Source organism: Chionomys nivalis, chromosome 7 (genome assembly GCF_950005125.1).
Source record: "Chionomys nivalis chromosome 7, mChiNiv1.1, whole genome shotgun sequence".
In the NCBI taxonomy this organism is placed as follows: domain Eukaryota; kingdom Metazoa; phylum Chordata; class Mammalia; order Rodentia; family Cricetidae; genus Chionomys; species Chionomys nivalis.
In genome coordinates this window covers 86,544,025-86,570,484 of record NC_080092.1, presented here as the reverse complement: position 1 = coordinate 86,570,484, position 26,460 = coordinate 86,544,025, and the positions used below count along the sequence as shown (strand labels likewise).

General features: G+C 45.8%; 1 protein-coding gene and 1 pseudogene across 1 annotated transcript; one reads left to right on the top strand and one right to left on the bottom strand.

Moving 5' to 3' along the window:
* Positions 1-228: 228 nt before the first annotated feature.
* Positions 229-23,728, bottom strand: Dcaf7 (DDB1 and CUL4 associated factor 7). The gene is made up of 7 exons (XM_057773343.1): positions 23,371-23,728; positions 16,389-16,547; positions 15,748-15,859; positions 15,003-15,121; positions 8,971-9,180; positions 6,852-6,969; positions 229-5,221 (listed from the first exon to the last, which is right to left on the bottom strand). The coding sequence occupies exons 1-7, from the start codon at positions 23,506-23,508 to the stop codon at positions 5,049-5,051; spliced, it is 1,029 nt and encodes a 342-aa protein (XP_057629326.1). The 5' UTR covers positions 23,509-23,728; the 3' UTR covers positions 229-5,048.
* Positions 9,876-10,358, top strand: LOC130878601 (protein archease-like; annotated as a pseudogene).
* Positions 23,729-26,460: the final 2,732 nt, after the last annotated feature.

Sequence of the window (26,460 nt, the reverse complement as noted above, 5' to 3'; positions counted from 1 at the left end):
AATATGTGAATGTCTGAGAAAATATAAGCAAGTTGAGGGTCATGGCCCTTGGCATGGAGTAGGCGGCCATGTTTTCTTAGCTAAGAAGTGAGAGAACAGAGGAGATACAAGGTAGAGTTGGGCCATCAGCATTGTGCTGAACGAGGTGGAGTCGAATGCCCTTCCAATTCCTCTGAAATATGACCACAAGAACAAACTGGGAAGAACTGAATTCATCACAACAAGAAATTCAATCTATACATGTTCAAGTTTTATTACAAAGTATGATGGGCAGAAAATACGGTACTTCTTATACAGGAGGCTGAAACAGAACGCAGAGACTTAATGTACGAGGAAGAAGTAAAGTCACAGAAAGAACACTCCACTCTCGGCTGCGTTTCAAGTCGCCTCCGGTGGAGAATCCTAAGCTCATTCACAGCACAGTGTTAAAATTTTATTACAAGCCCTGTGTACAATCAGCCCTGTGAAAATAATATTCACAGAGAGAAATGGTTACAGTACAGTTCTGCAAAGGGGTAGCTTCCTCTCCACCTCAACAAGGGATGCCACAAAAGCTGTACAACAGAAGGGAAGTTTAAATATGTAAGAAAGCACGTTCACACATGAGATCAAAGGGCACAGAAGTGATCAGTTAGAGCTTAACACTTTGTAGAACAAGAACTCTCCATTGTCCGCACAGAGCTTTGTACAATCATGCTGTAATTCACACGAGGGCAGGGCAAGGGAGGGTCGCTGACGGAGGGGGACCAAAGCAAGTGACTCATTTGACTAAAGCAATTCAAAGCTTCAGGTCAACAGTTTTCCTAACACATTGTCTATCACAATCAGCCCAATGGGAGAACATTTCTTTCAAATAGTAGATCGCACACAGTTCAGCATCACTGATCCCAAAGGTGGTGCTCGTACATTTCCCAACATTTTTCTTCTGGAGTTCAAACTTCCCTTAGCTTTTTGTTTCTGGTTGACACATTAGTTCAAGCCTCCTGGAGAAGGCAGCTGCATGTTTTCATATTTAAAAAGTGACATCCAGATAGCAGCCCAAGACGCTTGCCCATCCAATAATGCCTCATGCTTGACTCTGGCCATGAGAACAATGACAGTATGGGAGGAAGAGAGAACGCAGTTGGGTGAGGTGAACAAGCTCTGAGACATGAGACACACAGCTGTGGCCTCACCAGAGCAGAGAGGACAATTCTGGGAAAGCCTGGCTCAGGGTTCATGGTGACACTGCTCCGGTCAGCTCTCCTCTCAGAAAATCAACCTAAATGCCAAGCAGGCCCCACCTGCCTCATGCCGAGCACAGGCTCTAAAGGAAGCACGTGCTTTGAGGTCTCTATTGCAATGGTAGTGTCTATCCTAAGCCAGGTGATTAAATGAACTGCCATATTTTCAAAATGGGGAAATTAGGCAGTTCTGGACTGCTCAGCCATGTCTGGTAAACTCCAGAGTCCTACATGTCCTTACAGTCTAGGAATCTAGGGCCCAGGACACATCAGGAAGAAGGGAGAACACTCTCCAGAGGAAAGGGAATAGGATAGGAAAAGAAAAACAAAAGAGGAAGGGCTAGAGGGTAGTTCTATGGTAGAACACTTGCCTAGCATGTGTGAGGGCCTACGTTGGATCCCCACCGACACACACATAAACACACACACACACACACCATGAAAAATTAAAACTAAAGGGAAGATAAGGGAAGAGGGGGATCTACAAGAAGAACCATGGATGCTGGGGATAGTGGCACATACCTGTAATCCCAGCACTCAGGGAGACTGAAGTAAGTTAAGAAGATCCCAAGTTCAAGGGCAGTCTAGACTACAACGCAAGGCCCTGCCTCAGACAAAATAAAACAAAACAGCATCATCATGTGCTGTCACGGCACACCCAACACTTCAAATTTACCCAGCAGGTATCGCCTATAGCAGCCTTGCTGTGGGAAGGGCTCTCTGCCCCTAGCTTCACCCCATTCCTAGCTACCCAGTGACCCAGATGTTTGGTTAGCGGCACTGGAAGGCCAACCTAGGCTGAGCACAGGTCCACTCTCAACGTCCTCCCTGCAGACCTCTGTGTTCCCGAGCCTCTTCCTTCTGTGATCTGAAGAACTCATTTTCTTCTACACCCTAAAGTATCAGACTTCAAGTGTAACAACCATCAAAACACTAGGATCCTGATTTTTTTCTGTTCTTCCTGACTTGGAGCCAGTTATCCGAGACCCAGTTGTGAGTTTGATGGAAATTATCACCCAGTTGTCAGGGGCCATCACTCTTCAAGCCCTAACCTTGCAGACCAGGGGAGAGACACAATCTCCTGCGGAGAAAAGTTCAAGCCCAGGAGCGCCTCAGACCCATGCAGCGGTTCAGCTCTCGGCTAATGTGAGCATCACCCTCCCACCAGCAGACACAGAAAGCACAGGCCAGAGCCTCTGGCTCAGCATGCCAGAGCCAAGTGCAAATAGCACTGCAGCCACACCAGAGCCTGGAGCTACCATCCCTGGAGGAAAACATGTGTGGAGGTCCTGACCTACCTCCCCATCAGTCCAAGAACTAGCAAATCTAAACAGACTGACTTTTTATTTGTTTGTTTGTTTTTCGAGACAGGGTTTCTTTGTAGCTTTGGTGCCCGTCCCGGAACTAGCTCTTGTAGACCAGGCTGGCCTCGAACTCACAGAGATCCGCCTGCCTCTGCCTCCCGAGTGCTGGGATTAAAGGCGTGCGCCACCACATCCTGGCCCAGACTGACTTCTGAGACTTTAATAGACTTGTGCTTCTGGGAAGAAGGCAGACTAAGTGACTTTCTATGTCTCAAGGCTACAGAAGTCTCTTCTTCAGCCACAGGGCAACCAATCCATGCTCTAAAAGGAGGGTGAGAGAGCTGGCACTTCAAAATGCCAGCAACCCTGCAACTGTGGGTGTGTGCATATTTGAAGATGAAGACAGTGAGAGCCTTACCTGTCTAGATGGAGGGAAAAGAAAGGCAGGCTAAAAATGACCAACATCCACAGAGCGAGGGAAAGATGGTCACAGGTGGCTGGTTTCCAAAGCACATAGTTACCACATACAAATCTATTCTAATAACTACTACTTTTAAAAACTTTGCCTTCAAGTTCCAGCTGACAAATCCCATGATTTAGCCCAAGTTAAAGCCCACCCAGAACACAGAGGCCCTTCCCAGCAGGACCACTACCACTGTCCACTGTAGACTCAGCCCAGGAAGAAACTGGGGGCTCCTACAGGAGCAACCTAAATTGGCAAGCCTGCTGCCCTCAAGGACCCTGTACTAGCTAGCAAACACCACTAAAAGCAGAGGTAACCACAAATTGTGTTCTCTATCTGCAAATGATACAGAGCAAAGCACATGATAGTGCAGGAACATTAATATCAATCAGACAGACAGCTAGAGACCAGGATCAGAATGACAAACCAGGAAGGCCAAGGGGGAATACCTTGACTGAAAATGCCTTTCCTTTGGGACGAGCCCCTATGTGGCGAAGTGATCTAAGACTTTTGGCATACAGCTGCAGCAGCTGTAAGAGGCGGGCAAAGACTCGGCCAGAGAGCCCACGTGCCCAGAACAATGAGTCAGTGTTTATTTCCCCAGCAATGACAGCGAGTGGGCAAAAGCATCAGATTTCAGGCCCACTACTCTCCTCATGTCAGGGAATTTGAGAAACCTTCGGGTAGCTCGGCAGAAAATAAGTCAGGAAAACTCTCCAGAGTATGGCCCAAACTGCCAGGGACTCATCTAAAGTCAGAACCACACAAGTCCCCTCCATGGAAGCCATTCACGTAACGGAAACACACCCGAGGCCTCTAAGTCAGCACAGCCAACTGTAGCCTACAAAGTCCAATACTGCTCAGAACCTAAGCTCAGGCGAGGGTGTCACAGGTGTAGAGAAGCCTCGATGGCGGACCCTGGGCCCTATGGTTCTTTCATAGCCATTTACTTGGTGGCCTGGAATCACCACAGCTGATTAGCCCATTCTTTATGAGAACTGCCCATTTATCTCAATCTAGACCATGTTCAGGGTCAGGCCAGACAGCATCTCTCTGGAGTCTCTCATTCAGAGCACTCAATCCAGAGATGGGCTGGTATCCCACCAGGTAGAGGAAACGCAACAAACAAATCCCGAAGCTTAGCTTAGAGATCCTTCTTGCCTATCATTCAAGTTCTAAAATGGAAAAATAGATTCTGAAACCAGGTACTGGAGATTCAATGTAAGTTCAGCTTTCCTGAAACGATTCTCCCTCAGCCTGGCCCCTACTCAACGGCTTCTCAGCTTCACCGGCAGTCATTACGAAGCCAGAGAGGAAGGTGAGGGTGGAACAGAAGGCTTCCTATGTCTGTCCTGCACCTGCCAGGCCTTCAGGAGACCCAGACTGAGAAAGGTGGGAGTCAGAAGCCCTTAGAGCACCAGCGCAGTTCTGAACTCGGGGTGTGCCATGCAGGCAGTTACTCGGAAAGGCAAACTGGTCTTGCGGTCTAGGGTCCAGTACCCACTGCAGGCACCAAGGGAGGAAAGGAAGGTACAAAGAGGGGAGGAAACCAAGAAACCAGGAAGATTAAATTCTTTTCATAAAAAATTAGCCTGATAGATAAAAAATATACAAAGTTGAGGTGTGTTAAAAGACACTAATACCAGGAGGAAAGACAACTTGAAGTTGGCATTTGTCCCACTTAAGTGCTAGCATGGACACGGATGGGGCAAGACGCGGACTACTGCCTCAGGCACAAACAGAGACACGGGGCAACTGGACAGACAGAGCCAGTGCTCGTACTGTTCATGAACACAACAGCTGACAAACATATATACAGAAATGTTTAATTGAAGAAGCAAAGAGGAAAGGAGAGAAATTGTAAAACCCAGCCCTGGGATGTGGTGTGCCACACAGCACAGTCCTGCACAATAGCGAGGGGCAACTGGCCTGGACTCCTACAGCAGCTTCTGGACACAGTGGGTGTAAAGCAACAACAGACATACTGGCCACTGGGGAGGGAAGGGGCAGAGGCTGAAACACACAAGCCCCGGTCTGGTAGGTGAAGCGCCAGCAAGACTACACACGGAGTATCTCCAGGCAGTTGTTATAGCAGATGGCAATCCAGTCCGGCTGAGTTGAGGCCCACTGCACATTGTTGATCTCTCCTTCGGCTGTGTAGGCCAGGATAGGGTCCTCGATGGCCCGAGGCATCTGTTGGATGTCCCAGATGAGAGCCTGATGGTCATCCGCTAGGAAAAAGCAAGAAAGAACGTCATGACTCAGACAATGGAGTAACGATCTTGCATTTGGAGAGTCAGTCACAATTTGCAAAACATTTGCTCACCAAAACTTTGTGAGGGAGGTGGTATTTTAGAGATGAGGAAAACAAGATCTAGCAGTGTCACCATTTGCCCCATCACGCCATGTAGACAGTGAGTGGCAGGGTCAGGACTCACATCTAGGTCCTCACTCCGCATTCTAGGTCCTTAAACTCCATTCACTGTACCAGGTTAGAGAATTAGATTAGGACGTCAGAGAGGACACAGGATGCAATGATCCCAAAATACAATGTCACTTTCATCCACTAAAAATATTATGTGAATAACGATGCTTCTCTGATGACTGCTTCCCATTTTATGTACATTTACACTTCAACAAGATGTACAGATGATTGACATAAAGTGCTATATAGACATGCACCATTAAAAGAAATTCCAGTCGGGTGGTGGTGGTGCACACCTTTAATCCCAGCACTCAGGAGGCAGAGGCAGGCAAATCTCTGTGAGTTCAGGGTCAGCCTGGTCAACAAAGTGAGTTCCAGTACAACCAGGACTGTTTCACAGAAACTCCGTCTCAAAAAACCAAACGAACCAAAGAACCAAACAGATAAATGAAATTCCATCTTGTAATGGAATACCAACAATAGGGAACTGGGGACATAGCTCAGTGGTAGAGTACCTGCTTATCATGGTCATGTCCTTGGTACAATCTCACAAGCACCATCAGAAAATAAAGAAAAAAACCTGATGAACCATTGCAAACTTTTGTGTTTTGCTATGTATGGTGGCACATGATTATAATCCTGCCACTTGAGGCAGGGGCAAGTGGACCACTGCAAGCTGGAGCTCAGCCTGATCAATACAGCAAGTTCCAGACAGACAACACTGCACAGTGAGAGCCCATCTCACCAAAATAAATAAATAAAATAAAACTCCCCCGAGCAGTGTTCTCTCTTAAAGCCCACAAAGATCAGTCACTACTGTCCTTGGCGCTTCCTCTCAGTGTTTTCTAATGGTCTCGATTAAATCTTTATTAAAACTTGTATTCAAACTGGGTGGTCATGGCGCATGCCTTTAATCCCAGCACTTGGGAGGCAGAGGTAGGGGGATCTCTGTGAGTGAGGCCAGCCTGGTCTACAGAGCTAGTTCCAGGGCAGGCTCCAAAGCTACAGAAAAACCCTGTCTTGAAGAAAAAAAAAAGGAAAAGAAAAAGAAAAAAGAAATAGCAAACTTATCACAGCTTTGTATTGTTTTCATTTTAATAACAGACTTGCATTATTTCTAGAATAAAAACACTTAATAAGCAATGTATTTTTGAGAGGCACCTGCTTTGAGAAAAATAGTGAAGTGAGAACTCTAAGTCAAACTACTGACTAGGTATGGCTCTGTGAAGGAGAAAGACCCAAGGGAGATGATTCCTGGTAGTGCTAAAGACCCTGTTAAAGCCAGGTGGGTGTTTCTTTGTAAGAACAAAGATTGGTTGGGGACCAGTACATATTCCCCTATAGGAGTATACACACAGGTCTGTATCTGATACACAGTCATTAGTCAATGAAAGATGCTCTGAGACCAACTGAATACTTCCTCCCATCACGGTTACCTGCAGTGCAGATGTGGCAGGATGAATGCGGGGCCCAAGCAATGCCATTGACACATGCTCGGTGGTTGTTCAGCCTGGCGACAGGTGTGCAGGGAACTCGAACATCCAGAATTACCACCTGCAGAAATACAAGAAAAAAAACCAATAACTGCAGAATGTGGCAGGAAAAACAAACAAACGAACAACACTATCACACACACAAAATTTTAAACAATCTTCATTTTGGGTTTGAAGAATATTAAAGACAGGATTTCCTGAGAATGGAGGAAGAAAGAAAACAGTGAACACACATATGTAGTGAGAGACACACTGGGTCTTTAGATTAACGGAGAAGGGGAAGTCGGAATAGGCATCACGAGTTTGCATGATCCATAAACACCCTGGTTTAGTGCCTGTAAGAAAATATGGTGGTGGCACACGCCTTAATCCCAGCATTCGAGAGGCAGAGACAGGAAATCTCTGTGACTTCGAGAACAGCCTGGTCTACAAAGCGAGTTCCAGGACAGCCAGAATTATCACACAGAGAAACCCTGTCTCAAAAAAAAAAAAAAAAAAAAACCAAAACCAAAAAATTAAATCAAAAATCATGTATCTTAGCTAGGTAGAATGGGCACCTAACCAAAGCAGAACCTGGAATGTAAGAAGCATGAGGCACAAGCTTCATCCAAACCAAGGTTAACTACCATGTCCTCTTGGTCAACAATCCACCCCCCAGCAGACCACAGAGCTTCCGTTTACGCCTACTTGCAACAGCTGGAGAGTCTGCCTAGAACACCAGGGGGGATGGCCTACTTTCTTACTCAGTCCCTGTGACTTGGTTTAAATTTTAGTCATTTATATATAACTTGTCTTTTTTTTAAATTATGAAATGAATGTTTATTTGAATGTTTTGAATCAGTTGTATAACCAATTCATGACATATTACCAGATGGGTTTTATATTATTTATTCAGGACTAGAGTTTTTCAATGACTTCATATTTGGAATCTCCAACTTTGAAGTTAGGAAACATATTCACACATTTTAGCTTACAAGGCTCTTGCTGATACTCTGGGCCAGTAACAGCAAGTCCTCCAGATGCCTGTCATTTTGATCTGTATTTTTATCTTGTCCATGAAGTTTCTGTAGGGGATTAGTTTCCTTATTAATCACTACAGTTCCTCCGCAAACAGAGAGACTTCTGATCAAGGGACAAGAGGAAGCCTGCAGACTCAGTGGCTCTGTGCCCCTGCACTGAGTCCCTGCTGCAGCCATCATCACTGTTCTATTCGTCTTAGCTTTACTCTACCAGAAACTCTTTCGAGACAGGGTTTGTCTGTGTAACAGCCCTAGCTGTCCTGGAACTCACTCTGTAGACCAAAGCTGGCCTAAAATTCAGAGATCCATCTGCCTGTCTCTGCCTCCTGAGTGTGGGATTAAAGGTGTACGCCACCACCACCTGGCAAGAAAAAGGGTTTTCTCTGTAGCTCTTGTTGTCCTGGAACTTTATGTAGATCAGGCTGGCCTTGAACTCACAGAGATCTACCTGTCTCTGCCTCCCAAATGCTAAAGTCGTGCCCAGTGAAAGTTTATTAGTTGTGTGTGTGATTTTTGTTTTGTTTTGTTTTTGCACTGGGGATCAGGACCTTGAACATGCTAGACAGGCACTCTGTCTGCCACTATGCTACACCCCCACTGTATCAGAAATTCTTAACACAAAAGCAGTGCAATTGCAGTGAGTTTTTGGCTAGCCTCGGATACACAGTAAGTTCCAAGCTAGCTTGAGCTACAGAAACTCTGTTTTATCAAAGAAGCAGGGAGAAGCTGAACCCAGTTCTTCTTGTTGGCTGGATTTCCTCAGTCTCGGCCCTTTTGGCATTCTGAGTAGACTGAGACTTCTGGGGACTGTCTGTCTGCACTGCAGGAAAAACTGCTGGGGACTGTCTGTCTGCACTGCAGGGTGATGAGCAGCTTCCCTCATCGTTATACACTTGATGCCAGGGAACACTCTATGCTTCCTCCTTAACATCTGACAACCAAAAACGTCTCCAGGTATTTCCAAAGATCGCCACCACCTGAGAGCTCCTCTTGTAAATACACTAAGCAGACCGGAGCCAACAGACAGGGCCTATAGGGCTTACCTCCATTCCATCCATGGCCATGGTGGCAAGGTAGTTAGGGTCCTGCTTATTCCAGCAGAGGCGGAGCAGTGGGTGATGCTGTGGGTCTTCGTAAATGATGGTGCTGTGTTCCAGATGGCGGAGGTCAAACATCCTCACAGAGCCATCCGCACCCACAGAGGCAAACATGTCCCTGCCACCTCCGGCTCGGCTGAATGCAATATCATAGACCTGTTGGTAAGAAGCGTCAGGTTTACACCAGCCATTTTCTCACACAATGGAAACCTGTCACTTCCAGTTCATCGGAACCCAACTCATGACACAAAGTAGGTAAGTTAGTGACTTCTCAGAGAATAAAGATCATTTGACCACAGGTCCTGGTAGACTTCTTCCCATGCCTGGCTTCGATTCTTCCTCTCCAAACCCTGTGATAAAACAAAAACTACAAGCTTACTGACTGGCAAAGAATACCCAAGTCTGGACGAGGACTCTGTTCCAAGAGTAAGGCAGTTATTTTCTGGGCTCTAGGGGTTTCACTTATATGCAATCAGATGCAGGTTCACAACAAACTACCTCATGGTTCTTTCAAGCTGGTTCTGCTATAAAACCTAGACCTGAGACCCATTTGTAAGAAAAAGGTAATCACGACTTTTGTTTTTGTGTTTTTAAAAAGGGTATCTGGGAGCTAGAGAGATGGCTTGGTAGTTAAGAGTACTTGTTGCTCTTGCAGAAGACCCAGGTTCAGCTAAGAGAGATCTGTAGCTACAGATCCAGAGGATCGAACACTCCCTTTTGGTCTTTTACTGGGCACACATGTGGTGCAAGGACATACATGCAGGCAAAACATCCATACACATAAAAATAAATAAATCTTGAAAAATAAAATAAAAAGTCTTCAATAAAAATAAAATAAAAAATCTTTAATCATGGCTTAAGAAGAGGAAGATGTCAGAGATTACAGTTTGATGGAGGAACAGAAGGCAATCAAAGACAGGTACCCTCCAGTCAATCGAAGCATGCATGTCTGGATCACACGGCTGCTGTCCAGTTACATGCATGGGGATCTGCTCTGGAGAAAGCATTTGAACAGTGTGCCATGGCCACAGTTACATGACAGACACAGGGACTGTGGACCCCTCCAAACAACAGAAGTAGAAACTCAAGGAAGATGAGTTGCAGACTCTAACCTTTCCCTTTCTGGACGACTGGCTTTACAATTCAGTGCTGATCAATACGTCATACCTGGGAAGTGAAAATACTTGATACTGATCAAAAAATCTTCAAGTTACAGTCAATTGGGTTGGGAGAAGACTATTTTGTCTAAGCACCCTCAGGGAACAGAAGTCAAAACAATAACATACTCAGCAATGCAAGTCTATAAGGAAGAGAAACCAGAAATTTTTTTGTGATCAACAACATTTAAGATACCAAAATAAGTAAATAAATAAATAAAAAGGCAAGAAAGAAAGAGACTCATGAAGAACTGAGTTCTTTTTCCTTTTGCAAAGATGCAATTAGTTATTTTCTATTGTGTCTTTGCTAAATGGAAATACATAACTGGGAATTTAAGTGTGACGTTCAGAAGTGGAAAACCAGTGTGAAGCCTTGATCTGATTCCTAAATAATGAACTCTTTGATTTTTGAGGAACAATCTGCACTTGGTCATTTGCAGCAGCAGTAGCAGGTGCCTTACACCTTCCAGGGGAATGCAAGCGCTCCAGCATGGTCTCAGAAGGGAACATCCCCACTGGTGTAAGCAGCCGCTGGGACTGAATCCAATTCCAAACAAAATAATTTGAGCTTGGCTGTGGATCTCTGCCTCTGCTTCCATTAGTTACCAGATGTAGGTTCTATGATGACAATTAGGGTAGTCACCAGTCTGATTACAGGACAAGGCCGGTTCAGGCACCCGCTCCACTCTTGCTAGGAGTCTTAGCTAGGGTCCTCCTTGAAGATTCCTGGGAATTTCTCTAAAACAAGGTTTCTCTCTAACCCCATAATGGCTCCCTCTATAAAGATATCTCTTTCATTGCTCCCCCTCTCCATCCCTTCCCTAATTCAACCATCCTGCTCCCTCATGTTCTCATTCCCCCCTCCATCCCCAACTTCCCCTTCCTAGGACAACCCACACATGTCCCTCTTAGAGCCCTCTTTTTAAGCAGCAATGATACTTCATATTTTCTTAGAAGAAATATCTGACACTGTACCTTACATAAAGACCCCCGGACACGTTTTATATATTACTTATCACCATGGTAACCAACTGTTCTACTACTGAGTTTATAGTCCCAGCCCTAAAGTGAACATTTATTTATGTTTATTTTTTTTTTGAGACAAGGTCTCACTGTATAGACCAAGTTGGTCTTAAACTCATAGTGTCTGCCTTCTAATTACTGGTTTAAAATTGTGCCTTAACACGCTGTAAATTTTATTAAAGCTAGTCTATATATCCAGTTAAGAGGAAGGAAAGAAGGGAGAGAGGGAGGGAGGGAGGGAGGGAGGGAGGGAGGGAGGGAGGGAGGAAGGAAGGAAGGAAGGAAGGAAGGAAGGAAGGAAGGAAGGAAGGAAGGAAAGAAGGAAGAAAAAAAAATCTCATGTGGCCCACCTGTGGCCCAAGTTGGCCTCAAACTTGCTATATGGTAGGTGGTATATATGTCCTTATGTAGTGAATAGCACTAGACAAAGCCTCTGTCTGTCTGGTGTGTCAGACCTAAGAAGACAGGGTCTTGCTACGCAGCCCAGGCTGGTACCAAACTTTAGATTGTTCCACCTTTACCTACTAAGTGCTAGAATTATAGGTACCCGGGGTCCCCTTTTAATCATTCTTTTCCTCTTGTTTTAAGGCAGGGTCTCGTGTAGCCCAGGTTAGCATTAAACCTGCTGTGCAGTAGATGACCCAGAACTCTCGATCCCCCCACATCCCTGCATCTAACCACTCAACTGACAGGCATGCAGGCCTGCGTCACACGTGTCACTGCATCTCACCCTTTAGAACCACTCTTAATCTTCACCTCAGAGAAATCTTTCTTCACGGTTAGAGAAAGGGGGGCTTAGCACGTTGAACAAAACAGATGGGCATCTATTAGCCATGTTTGTACCTCAGTACCCAGAGCGTCTAGAGGACCTACATTTTTCAAGAAAGCTTTTTATTTTATCTGTATGAGTGTTTTGGCTGCTTGTATGTATGTACACTACATGAATAGCTGGTGCCTGCAGAGGGCATAGGATCCCCTGGAACTAGAGTTACAGACGGTTATGAGCTGCCATGTGGGTGCTGGAATTGAATCTGGGATCCTATAGAAGAGCAGTCAATGCTCTTAACTGCTGAGCCATCTCTCCAGCCTCAGACCCAATACTTTTCCTTTTTAAAGACTTATTTATAGAAAATGGAGAAATCAATTAACACTAAAAAAAAAAAAAGACATTTATTATGTTTACAGTTTCCCTCTGCATGTCTGCCTGCAGGCCAGAAGAGGGCGCCAGACTTCATTACAGATGGCTGTGAATTGATGGTTGGTGGGAATTGAACTCAGGTCCTCTGGAAGAATAGTCAGTGCTTTTAACTGCTGAGCCATCTCTCCAGCCTTGGGACCCAATATTTTTTTAGTGAGAAATTCTATTTATTTCTCCATATCAATGCCAGCTATCATTACTACAAAAACATACTAAAAAGTGTGTTTTGTGTTTGGCATCTGCTCTCCTGTTGGTTCTGGGTAATCCCCCATCAGTGTGGCTCAGAGCACAAAGCTCTCTCAGCGTAAGTAACTGCTCCTCAGCCCCACCTGCATGGTTCATCAGGAAAGAGGGAAGGTGGCAACTCAGAGCTGCCATCACGGGCTCCTCTTTCCAGCTTGTCATCAACTCTATTTCTCCAGCCCTCCTGCTCTTCTCTGTGCTGCACGAGATGCTTCCTATAGGCCAGGTCTGATGGAGTCCCAGCTTTACTGGCTGCTTCTAGATGGTTCAGCCAAAGGAATCAGAGGTGGGAAATTGGATGCTACAACACAAGCAGCAGCTGAGTACTTATCCTTCCTCTCTCTGTTCAGAAGCATCTCGGCCAGCTAAACCCAGGCTCTGGGAGCCATGGCTTTCACCTACAGGTAGTGGTAGCCTCCTGTCACTATCCTCTCAGTTCCTTCACTGTATTAGCATTCTCTTGTTCTAAATCACTTAGGCTTACTCTTGCAAGACCCCTTTCCCCCACAACGGGCTGAACCTAGGGTCTCATGGATGCTGGGCAAGCACTCCATCACCGAGCTGTATTCCCAGACACTTTGAGTAGTTCCCACCTTGGGTTGGCTCTAGCAGAGAACAAAGGCCTTTCTACGTAACATTTCCACAAGCTCCTTTAGTCATCTCTGCAGAACACTCTTAGCTTAGCAGGAGTTAAGTCCCAGCGTCTTTCTGCGGATCTTACTCTCAGGGATGCAACACCGAAGATCAACCCCTCAGAATGAGCAACCTGACGTAACGTGATACTCTGCTGGCCTTAAGGCATCTTTTTTTCTGTGTAAGAAATACTGGTACCACTCGCTGTGCAGGTAAAGGGGCAGAAAACGACACAAGACAAGGACCCAGGCTCTGTGGGAACAGAGTTATACCTGCTCCCCCTCAAATAACCAGAGGATACCCCCCTCAGCTTTTCCAGTAAACACAGAAGAAACACCAATAAGCTATATTTGCCTCAAAACAGGACTGAAAGTAAAAAGACTAGTAAACATACCAGAGTACACAGAATTGTTTTAGAGAAATAGCTAACGAGGACTGCCTGTCATGAACTCCTCCCTTCTGCTTCCCCATCTCCAAGAAGATATATTTTTTCTTTTTTATTATTTATTTATTATGTATACAATATTCTGTCTGTGTGTATGCCTGCAGGCCAGAAGAGGGCACCAGACCTCATTACAGATGGTTGTGAGCCACCATGTGGTTGCTGGGAATTGAACTCAGGATCTTTGGAAGAGTAGGCAATGCTCTTAACCTCTGAGCCATCTCTCCAGCCCTCTTTTTTTTTAGATTTATTTATTAAGCATACAATGTACTGCTGGTAAGGAAGGCACCAGGTCTCGTTACAGATGGTTGTGAGCCACCATGTGGTTGCTGGGAATCAAACTTGGGACCTCTGAAAGAGCAGCTAGTGTCCTTACCCTCTGAGCCATCTCTCCAGCCCAAGATATTATGTTTAGAGAGAAGGGTTACCCTGAAATTACTCTTTAACACATCAGCTTCTAGGATATCTATAGGAGACTTTATTAAAAAATAGCAACTTCTGTCCCCAGACCTCATGGGAGAGCTGGCCCTGCCCCCACCAGCCCATAGCACTGCTGTGATGTGGCTGGTGGTGTGGGTATGGAAGAGCTAGCTTCAACTGCCCAACCACCACAAGGCTCTCCTCAGCTGATGCTTTTGGTGGAGGATGCAGGGAGAAGAAGGCTCATCCTCTATTGGGGGGCTGGCCACTAGGAATTTCATTGTACTCCAGTGAATACATGGATAACACAAAATGAACTTGCTTTTTTTCTTTTTGAGGCAGGGGATGGGGTGGACATGGGGAAACTAGGGGGTGAGCACGATCAAGGTCATGATGTTAGATTCCCAAAAATCAATTTAAAAAAAATACCTCCAGCAACCTCTAGTATGAAAGGAAAATGACAGACTGCAGGTTAAGTTATTAGTGCCATTTAATGAAGCATTTGGGCTGGTGAGGTGGCTCAGCCACAGGCAAACCTGAGCTCAGTCCTCAGAACCCACAATGGAAGGGGACAACTGACTCCTCAGAGCTGTTCTCTGACCTCTACACAAGCACCGTGGTACACATGTGCCGGCACAGTCACACACTTCCTCTCTCTCTCATAATAGTCGTAATAAATGATACATTTTAGAAGGTTAAATTATAAGTGTTGTTCTGTTTTAACACATTAATTTTCAACTCTGACAAGACACACACCAACATTATAATCTACATAACCTGCAAACCAGTGAGAGAACAGGACGACCTCTACCTGCAGGTACAGAAATCACCTGCAAAAAAGGAGGGAGAAAAATATCATTACCTCTTTGTCATGGGCAATTAGCTGGGTCTTCACATGGCCAGATACGAGATTCACTCGTCCCAGCACCTGCCCGGTCTCCAGTCCCCAGATGGTGCAGGTTGTGTCGATGCTTGAGGTACCTGCAGACACCAGAGCAAGCCGCACTGATGAGGTGAGGCTCCACACAGACCTCTCTTCTCTGCTTGGCCCAGGGGACAATCAGCACAGCACTTCCTGAGCACTGACTTGTTTCTTGTAGGGTGGGGAGGAGAATTTCTTGAAACAGAATACCCTTATATAGTTTAGGCTGAGCTTGAACTCAAGATCCCCCAGCCTGCACGTCCCAAGTGTTGGGATTATAGGTGTGGACTGTGAATTTTAGCTGGAGAGATGTGATGTACACACGGGGAAAGCTGACTTCCCCGTAAGAAATTAATAACTATAGCGCATGCCTTTAATCTCAGTACTGGGGAGGAAAGGCAGCAGATCTCTGAGTTCGAGGCCAGCCTGGTCTACAAGAGCTAGTTCCAGGACAGGCACCAAAGCTACAGAGAAACTGTTTCAAACCCCCTGCCAAAAAAAACCCAAAACAAAAAAAAAAAAAAAGAGAAATTAATAACTACATTCCATATTTAGCCCATTTCATTCACTGGCTGTTCTAGGATGAGGTGTGTACCTCAACCCCCACCTCCACAAAAACAGACCCAGCCCGAATCTGAGGAAATGTATATCTTCCTTTGCTTCAAATTGATTTCAAAGCCCTCACCTAAAAGATAAGGATCCACCTCGTTCCAGTCAAAGGAGGTCAGGGGAGCACAGAAGTCTGAGTTCTTGTTATTGTTTAGCAAGCACTCCAGCCTGGTCTCTGTTTCACCAACCTGAAGGGACAACAATTTAAGATATTCACCTGTCTATACACCTCCCCTGCCCACCCAAGGTCCTGCTTAGTAAATCTAGGACAAAGGGAGAAAAAATTTTTTATAACAAAGGCTAATAAAACCCAGAGGAACTTCTGAATTGGTATTCTTTCAAACCTGCCCTTCTCCCAGCTTTGCTCTCTAGCTCTGCACCCATGTACAAGGAAACCCCTGTGCCGAGCTCAGCTGAAAAGGGAACACCCACACAGCACAGAATCAACAGCCTGGGATCAGTGGAGTATGAGGTCCCAAGTGTTCTCTGCCTCACAGAAGACTGTCCCCATCACACCAGGTTAACTGAGCCTCAAGTTTCAAGGCTGACTGAGGCCAGCAGTAAGATTCTGTGGCATCTGGGCTAGATTTCCTAGAAAACCTGAGCTAAAACGAGACTGGCCCAGATGCACGCGCTGTCACCTCCATGCTGCAAGGATACTACCTGTCAGCTCTTCAGGACACGCGGCAGCTGTCTGCTAAGGAAGCACCTGCTTACCCTCCACACACGGAGATAGTCACCACTCGTCGCCAGCAGGTCTGGATAGACGCCTTTCGTGTCAGGAATCCACATGAGCTTTGTGGTGGGGTATGGGTGGTCAAAGGTGTTTCGGCAAATAAACTCCGAACTCTCTTCGTCTAAACCAACAAGCTGAACCTGCAACACACCAAAATTCAAACACATGAGCATTTGTTTTTCTCCAGCAGCACCAAATACATCAGATTCCTGGTCAGTGGCGCAGGTCTGAACACTGAAGGGTACAGCCAAGTAATTATAGTGAGAGGACCCCTACACTGATGATCCCAACACAAATGAGAACTCAAGAATCGCAGGGTTCAGTACAGCCAACGCTACAAAGCTAGAAAAAGACGATCTGAATACAGGCTTTCTGCCTCTTAAATTCTGAGCTAAGCTCACCTGCCTACCCCCTCTTTGAGACAATCGGACCTTCCTGTCTCTCCTCCCAAGTGCTGGGATTACAGGAATGTACAATCACAGCCTGCTTAATGAAGTGCTGGGGAATGAACCAGGGCTTCAGGTACGCTAGGCTAGTACTCTACCAACTGAGCTGCATTCCTGATTCCCTTTTGGCTTGAGTCAACATCTTCCTACGCAGACCAGGCTGACCTCGAACTCACAGACATTCTCCTGCCTCTGCCTCCTGAGTGCTTGGATTAAAGGTGTGTGCCACTATGCCCAGCTCCATCCTATGGATTTTAACAAATTAGTGACACATTTTGCGAACATTGTTGTAAAAAGTATTTTCACTCTACTTAAGAAGGTTTTTGAGGCAGAGCTTCATGTCGTCTCCATTTTGCAAGAATTTGCTCTAGCCGGGCGGTGGTGGCGCACGCCTTTAATCCCAGCACTTGGGAGGCAGAGGCAGGCGGATCTCTGTGAGTTCGAGGCCAGCCTGGTCTAGTTCCAGTTAGTTCCAGGACAGGAACCAAAAAGCTACGGAGAAACCCTGTCTCGAAAAAAAAAAAAAAAAAAAAAAAAAAAAAAAAATTGTCATTCAAATCATGAGACATTTTCCCCAAACCTCAAATATCAGATTCTGTGAACATTTTCCATTTAAAGTCCTCTCCACCTAACATTCAAGGCCCTCTGCCACCCAATGCTCACCCACTTTACCTCCCATCTTCCTCCTCTAATAACCACTGTCCACCTTCCCCCTTTCCTTATACATCTTCCCACACTCTCCACCAACCCAACCCTGCCCAATACTAACACATCAGCAGTGTCAGGCTTCCAGGACTCTACTTACCACTCACCAACCCTTGGCCAGGTCTCTTACTATTGCTAATCCTGCTCTCAACCTGTCGAGTCGAGACATTCATATTGACCTTAATAATTATGTATCTACTGTCTTTCCCAATGGGTGAGCTTCAAGATTTTATCTTACTTCTCCCACAAACCACTGGCAGTTCTCCTGGTCCTGTACCTTTCAGTACTTGCCAATACCAGGCATCTGACAGGTAATCCCAGTGGCACGAGACACCGACACCACTCTTTTGTGTGGTCTCACTTAGTAAATATCTTAAAGACCTGGCCTGTGTTTTTCTTCTTGTACAGCCTGCTACTGTTTCCTCATTTGGCTTTCTTGTGCCTATTTCTAATATTCCCCATGTTTGATACTGTTTTCATTATTTCTGGTACCCCAAATCCCAATAAAAAGTGTTCTTCCATCGAGCTATATCCCTAGGCCTAAATTTTAAAGAAAAGTTTCAATTTATACTAGGATAGTACATACATAGACAACTGGAAAGATGAAGGCCCCAAATAGTGACTTGGTTGGAAAAATAATCTACCTGCCTAGGACTCCCATTTTGTAAGCACCATGACCTCAGATCAATTCCATTCTCTCCTTAGTTCAGCTGTTTCTAACTGTGGCTCTATATTTCAATTCCTGAGAATCTAAAAGTACCCAGTGCCTAGGCAGCATCCAGAGGAGGGGATGCGAACCTGTGGTAAAGACACACACAGGTATCTATCTGCTGGAGCACCCAGCGGTCCATGCACAGCCATGGTTGGGATCACTGTATTAGCTCTGCCACATCAACCAAATCCACGTCTGGGAACTTGAGACCTTAATCCTACTTAGTCTCAGTTCTTCATTTGGAAGGGAAAATGGGAAAGGCCATACCCACACTGCATGAAGATGCAGGAAAAGCTGGCACACGGATTGAGTAGACTAGAGAGCATGCAGGACATGAGCCTTGCTTTGTGAAGGGCAGCTTTCCACTTCCTGATTTGCCTGGTAGAGGCCTGAGATTCATGCTTTCAGATCTCCAACTCTCCTGCTGCAAAGCTACAGAGAAACCCTGTCTCAAAAAAAAAAAACAAAATCCAACTCTCCTGCTACCTTAAACCATCCTTTTCTCTCCCTTAATCTTATGTGCATGGATGTTTTGTCTGCATCCATGTCTGTGTGCCATTTTCACACACAGTGCATGAGGAGGCCAGAAAAGGATATCAGATCCCCTGGCACCAAAGTTACAGATGGTTGCGAGCTGCCATGTGAGTGCTGGGAATTGAACCCAGGACCTCTACAAGAGCAGACAGCGTTTTTAAGCACTGAGCTATCTTTCCAGCTCCCACTCATAAAAACTATCTTGGGTAGATTCCTGTTTCTTGAGATTAAAGAATCTTAAATCACACTAATAAGATACTAAAAGTAGTGACACTCTCTGTGAGGACAGAGTTGAAGCAAACCGGCTTCACATGCTTTAGGGTAAGACTCTGTGGGCAGAAGATATGGTTCAGCCAATAACACACTTGTCTCACAAGCATGAGAACCTGAGAGTAATTCCCATGTTAAAAGTCTAGTGTGGGCACACCTGGAGTCTCAGCTTTGGGGAGGTAGAGGCAGGAGGATCCCTAGGGCTTGTTGGTCAGACAGGTTAGCAGAATCCAAGCTCCAGGTTCATGATTCTGCCCCCAAAATAAGATGAAGAACAACCAGGAAAGATACTTGTCAATATCCTCTGGCATCCAATGCATGGACACAGTTTCTATGGGGGAAAAAAGCCCCCTAGAGTTTAGGAGAGCTGATAGCCAAGCCACTGCAAGAACTTTCTAGTGCCGAACTTCTTGTACTGACCAATGTTGCCAAGTTCTTGCTATGTTCTACAATGACTGGTTATACGTATCTTTCCAAATTATTTTCCATGCATTTTTTGCGTGTGTTGTAGGTTTTTTAAAATATATAAAAAAATAAAAACCCCAAAACACAGACTTGTCCCACATGATTTATCCCACATCTTGCTTTGAGCGTCTTCTCAAGCCAACCACAAATAGCCCCACCTCTTCTTCTAGGCAGACTGCATAAGCACACCACAATTCATTTTGGTCCATTGTTTTGTTACCATAAACAGCACACAATGAATATCCTTGTTTAATTCTTTGTGTGTGTGTATACGTTCATTGGGATAGATTCCTAGAAGTGTACCCGCTCTAGCACCTTTGTGTACATGTGCACACCTGTCATCTCCTTCTTAGGTTTTGAGACAGGGTCTTTTACTAAACTTGGAGCTCATCAATTTGACTCAACTGGCTGGACAGCAAGTCCCAAGGATCCTGTTTCTGTTGGGCTTTGTGGCTTTTGGAGGATCTGAACTCAAGTCTCCATGCTGGAGCAGAAAGCACCTTACCAACTTAGCCACCTCCCCAGTCTCACACTTTCAATTCTACCATCTTCAAAAGGGTTGCTTCTGTTCTTTGGGTTTTTTTTTCCCCCTGAGACAGGGTTTCTCTGTAGCTTTGGAGCCTGTCCTGGAACTAGCTCTTGTAGACCAGGCTGGCTTCGAACTCACAGAGATCCGCCTGCCTCTGCCTCCCGAGTGCTGGGATTAAAGGTGTGCACCACCACCGCTGGCTCAGAAGGAGTGCTTCTGGCTGGTGGAACAAGCCGTGCCTATAGTCCCGGCCCTGGGGATGGGGTGAGGGTTAGGCTAAGGCAGAAGAATAGAGTTTAAAGCCTGAACTACAGCTAAGACCTCATCAAAAGAAAGGGGGGTGAGGGGAATGCTGGGAATAGTCGTGATCCCAGTATTGGGAGGGAGAGGTAGGAGGATGAGACATTCAAGGCTAGTCTAAGCCACATGAAACTTGTACAAAAAGTGAAAAATTAGCCAGACATAGTGGTGCACACCTTTAAGCACAGCACCTGGGAGGCAGAGGCAGTGGATCTCTGAGTTCAAAGCTAGCCTGGTCAACACATGGAGTTCCACCCCACATCCGAACTCAACATGTCAACTCTTTCCTCAATTCTTTAACTACAAATCGGAGGAGTTTTTTGTCTTATTTTTTTGGTGGGCGATCTTCTCCAATGATGCCTATACATAGGCCTCTTCTTCTACATCTATTCTATTCTTTTTCAATGTAATCCTTCCTTCCTTCCTTCCTTCCTTCCTTCCTTCCTTCCTTCCTTCCTTCCTTCCTTCCTTCCTTCCTTCCTTCCTTCTTTTCTAGCACAGGAGGTTGAATCCAGGGCATCATACATACTAGTCAAGAACTCTACCCACTTAACTACATCCTCAGGTCTCTTTTTCCCTTTTAAGACAGGTTCTCATTAAGTTGACCAGGCTAGCTTTAAATTCACTCTGTAGCCCAGGCTAGAGGCTCCCAAGTACTTGCCAACTTGCATGCACTCCCTCTTCTTGTCCCAAAAGACTGATTTTCTTTTTCTTTGTCCAACAAAATCCTGTTTTAGAGAACTGCAGCTCTTCTGAGTCTGGCACCTGCAGCCAGGTACCCTTCCTCTATCTGCATCCTACTGCTCGTCCTCACGTACTTCGGGAATGCTGGGAAAAACTAATTCGGACAGCTGCCTTCATGCTGTTCCGTGCCCTGTCATGCCTCTTCCGTCTCCCACCTTCAAGGAGTCTGTGGTAACAAACAAGGAAGGAGATACAGCACTTTTCTTTTAGAAAAACAGAACGCACAAGGTAGCTGTACATGGTGATATATATAAGTAATTTCTGTACTTGGGAGGCAGAGGCAGGTGGATTAGGAGGTCAAAGCCTGCCTGGGCTACATGAGGCTGCGTCTCAAAAAAACAATAACCCCATAAGATATGAATAATATATTGTTCACAGATAATAGGAAAGATGCATTTTTGTTTGAGACAAGGTCTCACTTTATAACTCATATTGATTAGAAGCTCACTATGTAGCCCAGGCTAGCTTCAAACTTACAAAACTCCTCCTACCTCAACCTTTCAAGTGTTAGAATTACAGGTGAGAGGCACCAGGCCCAGCTTGAGGGTTACATTAGATTAGATTAGATTAGATTAGATACTTGCTCCTTAGGAGGGACTGGACACGTCCAGTTTTAAAATGAGGTGCTAGAGATAAGAACACTCACTGCTCACACAGAGGAACTGAGTATGGTTCTCAGCACTCACACTGGGTAGCCTGTAACTCCAGCTCCAAGGGACTGTGACACCCTCTTCTGGCCTCTGCAGGTACTCAATGTCTCTCCTCTATTAGATAAAAGACTCTAGAAGAACTTAAAGGGAAAAAAATTAATTTGTGTGTTTGTGGGGAAAAAAACCTACAGTCCTTTAATGAACATATTTTACATTTATTTCTTACACGAATCCTTAAACAATAGTTCCAGTGGTCATAACCTCACTAACACTACCCACACTTGGACCCTGAAACCTAGCCAGATCTTCCAGTAGTGTGGGAGAAGCCATCAGAGAAGAGAAAAGAAACAAGGTTCTTGTTTGCAAAAGGGAAGGGCAGTGCTCACTCCCTGAGTGTATGTGTGGGTCTAGGCAAGGAAAATCAGTCCTTTCACCCATTCCTCAAAAAGGACGCCACAGAAATGGGGACCCTTACCCACAGAAACGCATGAGCTCCTCAAATACTACAAACAAACTTAAAATGTCCAAATGTTTTCATCTGCATCTTCACATGTAACACAGAACCCCTTTCCTATACCACTGCGGGCTAGAAAGAATAAATTCCGGTGTAGGCAATGCAGATTTGGTCTATGCAAGGTGGTCTAGTTAAATTCTAGACTATCTACGTCTTCCACTCCTCCCATCTTGTCTCTTGTCTCCAGTTTGACGTCCACAGCATCAGCCAGAGTACTGGCTTTAAACAACACTGACCAAAGCTTTCAGCAGCTCAGCAGCTCTCATCTCTGTTTTTTTTTTTTTTTTTTTTTTTTGTTTTTTTGTTTTTAACTTAAATTACAACAGAAGAATGAAGTCAAGAGACTGGGGAAAGAAAAATCTTCTCAGCACTTTCAAAACTATATCCCGAAGTACCAGCTTAACAGCTCTCTCCTCTACCAGCGTTTTGGTGAAGTGATGGATGTCCAGCAACGCTGCAAACCAACGTGAAAGGAACCACGGCAAGAACAGATCAAATGTCATCTTCCTCTATTCAGAAATAAATAAATGGCGGGATAATGCCACAGACCAAGGTTTCCAAGAATAGTGGGGGGGGGGGGGATGAACATCGGGAAGCAAAACCAGTGACCAATGACAACCTAGCATTAGGGCTCTGTATCCATGAGAAACACCTGAGATGGGGAAGATCTTGCAATAAATAGCCCTAACAGAAATCTCGCGTGGCCAGGAATACACGACCACCAATCCAAGCGCCCGCATCTTCCTCCACTGCCTCTCTCCCGCCCCCCGCCTAGCAACAGAAGCGCTGCGGCAGAAGTGGGGGAAACGGGAGACACGGAGGACGTGGCTTGGGGGGACTTAAAACTCCGGTATGAAATCTACTACTACCAGCAAAAACATCATGTGCCTCGGGCATGTCACAACACGGTGCCTCAGTTTCCCCGGTTGTCAAAATGAAATACGGCAACGATGTGACACCCTCAACAACAGGGCCACAGAGGAACCACCCCCTTGCTAGAAAGGCAAGTTCGCAGGAGAGTTGTGGGATCTGAGGCTGCCGCCCACCTCGAGCATTCCCTGCCAGCCACAAGGCTGAGCCCCGGCACGACCCACCTTGTTGTTGTACTCCTCCACGAAGCTGCCCAGCGCCAGGCGAAAGCGCTTGTCGGGCCGCACGCTCCAGTTCATGGCGTAGACAGTCCAGGGCGCTTCATATTTGTAGATCTCCTTCCGTTTGCCGTGCAGGGACATGGTGGCGGCTGGGCCGCAGAGCCGGCAGGAGAGGCGGCGGGCTCGGGCACGAGACGGGCGGGGAGCCCGGCTTGGGTCAGCGGGTCCGAGAGGAGGCGGGGCCGGGGCGCTCAGGAACGGCCTAGCCCTCCAGCGGGTCCCCGGCTACACACACACTCCGCCGGGCCGGACCACCAGTTTCAAACAAGCTCCGGCAGCGACTACCACCTTCCGTTTGGGATGCCGGCCCGCCCTCTCGGAACGGAAGCCACGCGATCCCGTCGCGACGACGAGCGTTGGCTGCCGGGTACGTCCTTTCCAAACTGTTCCTTCTTCTTATTGGTTGACACAGCCTTAGCACCCGAGCCCTCTTCACTATTGGCGGAAATGTTTGTCATTTTGTTTATTCCCCCGCCCAACCCCTGGAGGCGGGTTCTTCGGAAGTCCCCGAGATCATTGGTTAGCTAAGATGTCAGTCAGACGGATAACGGCGCAGTGCGGGTGAATGGGGGCGTGGGTGGTTGGGGGCCAGGGTACCACTCTGAGCTCCTGCAAGTTCTAGGCCAGGGGTCTCGAGAGTGATGCCTGCCACTTTTTCACTGCTGCTGCTGTTTTGAATACCTCTCTCTGCTGCGCATAACGTGTCAAATCTACCTAAATGCTGTACCTACTGCGTTTATTTCATCGCCCTAAAGCCTGAGCCAAAGGGGAACTCTGTTCAGCCCCAAGGCCACTTTTAAACTGTTCTCTTACAGACCCGAAATGGCTAGAGCAGCTTTATTCAGGCTTTCCTGCGGGATCCTTTAGACACTAGACAGACTCCTGAATTCTAGGATTGTTTTTAAATGGACTTGGCTATTAGTTACTTACTTTCCTCGCCCTGAGGGTGTTCAAAAGCAAAATGCTTAACTTAACCTTAAATGTCTGTGCCATGAGTTTGGAATGCAGAAAAGCCTGGATCTAGATACATTGTTATATATTTAAATGATTTCAATGATATTGAAAGGGGTTGCATTGACTTGTTAGGCAATATAATAAAGCACAATTTAAAAATATGTTATTTAGGTGTATTTGTGTGTGCCTGAGTCTACATAAATGTACCACATGTGTACAGGTGCCCACGGAAGTCAGAAGAGGTGTCGGATCCCCTAGAACTGGAGTTACAAAAGGTTGTGAGACACCATGTGAAATCCTGGAATCCAGGTCCTCTGCAGGAGCAGCCAGTGCTCTCCAGGGTTGTACCGTCAATCCAGCCCACATCTGTTTTGTTTTGTTTTTTTTTTTTTTTTTTGGTTTTTCGAGACAGGGTTTCTCTGTGGTTTTGGAACCTGTCCTGGAACTAGCTCTTGTAGACCAGGCTGGTCTCGAATTCACAGAGATCCCCCTGCCTCTGCCTCCCGAGTGCTGGGATTAAAGGCGTGCGCCACCACCGCCCGGCTCCCACATCTGTTTTTAATAGATGTGATTTTTAACACAGACACTGTAAGCCTTGAGGGACAATGGTATACATCTGAGCAATTATCTTGGATCATGTCCACCTGTGTGAAAAGTCTACCATGCACATTTTAATTTTTAAAGTTATTTTTGTTTTTTTCGAGACAGGGTTTCACTATGTAGCACTGACTGCCCTGGAACTTGTTCTGTGGATCAGGCTGGCCTCAAACTCAGAGATCCACCTGCCCCTGATTCCTGAGTGCTGGGCATTAAAGGTGTGCACCACCACCATCTGGCAACAACAAAAGAATTTTATTGGGAAGTTTTGTTTCTATACTTATCAATAAATTTGGTTTGTAGTTTTCTATTGGTCACATCATTACTGATTTTGCAGTGTGTTAATGACTTTGTAGGATGAACTTAGTAGGGGTCATTCCCTTTCTATTTTATGGAAGAGTTCTTTTTAAAAGGTAGGTAAGGTTTGGCAGTGAATCCATGGGCTTCTGGTTTGGTGTTGTTTCAATCTTGTTACTTGTAACAGATCTGATTAAACTACTTATATTCTGATTTAATTTTAGTAGGATACGTGGATACATGTATGTATGTATGTATACAAACACACACACACACACACACACACACATATATATATATATATATATTCACCCTTTTTTTTCTAGTTTTTTTTTCAGGGTTGGAATTTAAACTTTCAATGTCTCCCCTGACTGGTCCTCTGGATTTCTTTGCAATCTGTTGTAATGTCCTGTGGTGGTTGACATCCTGACTTGAGAGACCCTAGAATCACCTAGGAGACAAGGGCTTTTGAGGGACTGCCTAGATTAGGTTCACTGAGGTGGGAAGACTCACCTTAACTGTGGAAGATTCCATTCCATGGGTTGTGCTTGCGAACTGAAGAAGGAGCAATCTCTGAGTGTAGCAAGCACTCAGCCCCCTTTCCTTTCTGCCTACAGATGCAGAGTGACCATTTGCTTGACACACTGACTTCCATCCTTTGGCTACTGGTCTGCAGGTATCTTTGACAGTGAAGTGAGTGTTTTGGAGACAATAGATAGTCGGGATTTGGTTTTTAAGTCTTTGTTGGTGAGTTCGGGATGTTTAGATTTAAGATTATTATTGAGAGATACTTGCTAATGTCTGCAACTGTGTTGGTTGCTTTTCTGGATGGTTGGATTATCTTGTTCTGGCTCCTGGCCTGATACTCCAGGCTGTTCGGCTTCAGCTTCTCAAGTGCTGGGTTCACAGGCCTGAACTACTCTTAATCTGTGTGCAGGTGTGTGAGGAGGTACACATACATGTGCATCTGTACATATTTGTGTATGCCGGAGGACAGCCTTAGGTGCTGCTCCTCAGGAATGCACCTACCTCCTTCGAGACAGGGTCTCTCATTGACCTGGACTTCACCAATTAGGCTAGAATGGCTGGCCAGCAAACCCCAGGGATCCTCCTGTCTCAGACTCCCCAGTGCCAGGATTACAAATGTTTAGTGGATACCATTATTGCAGGTTGCAGGGATCTCTC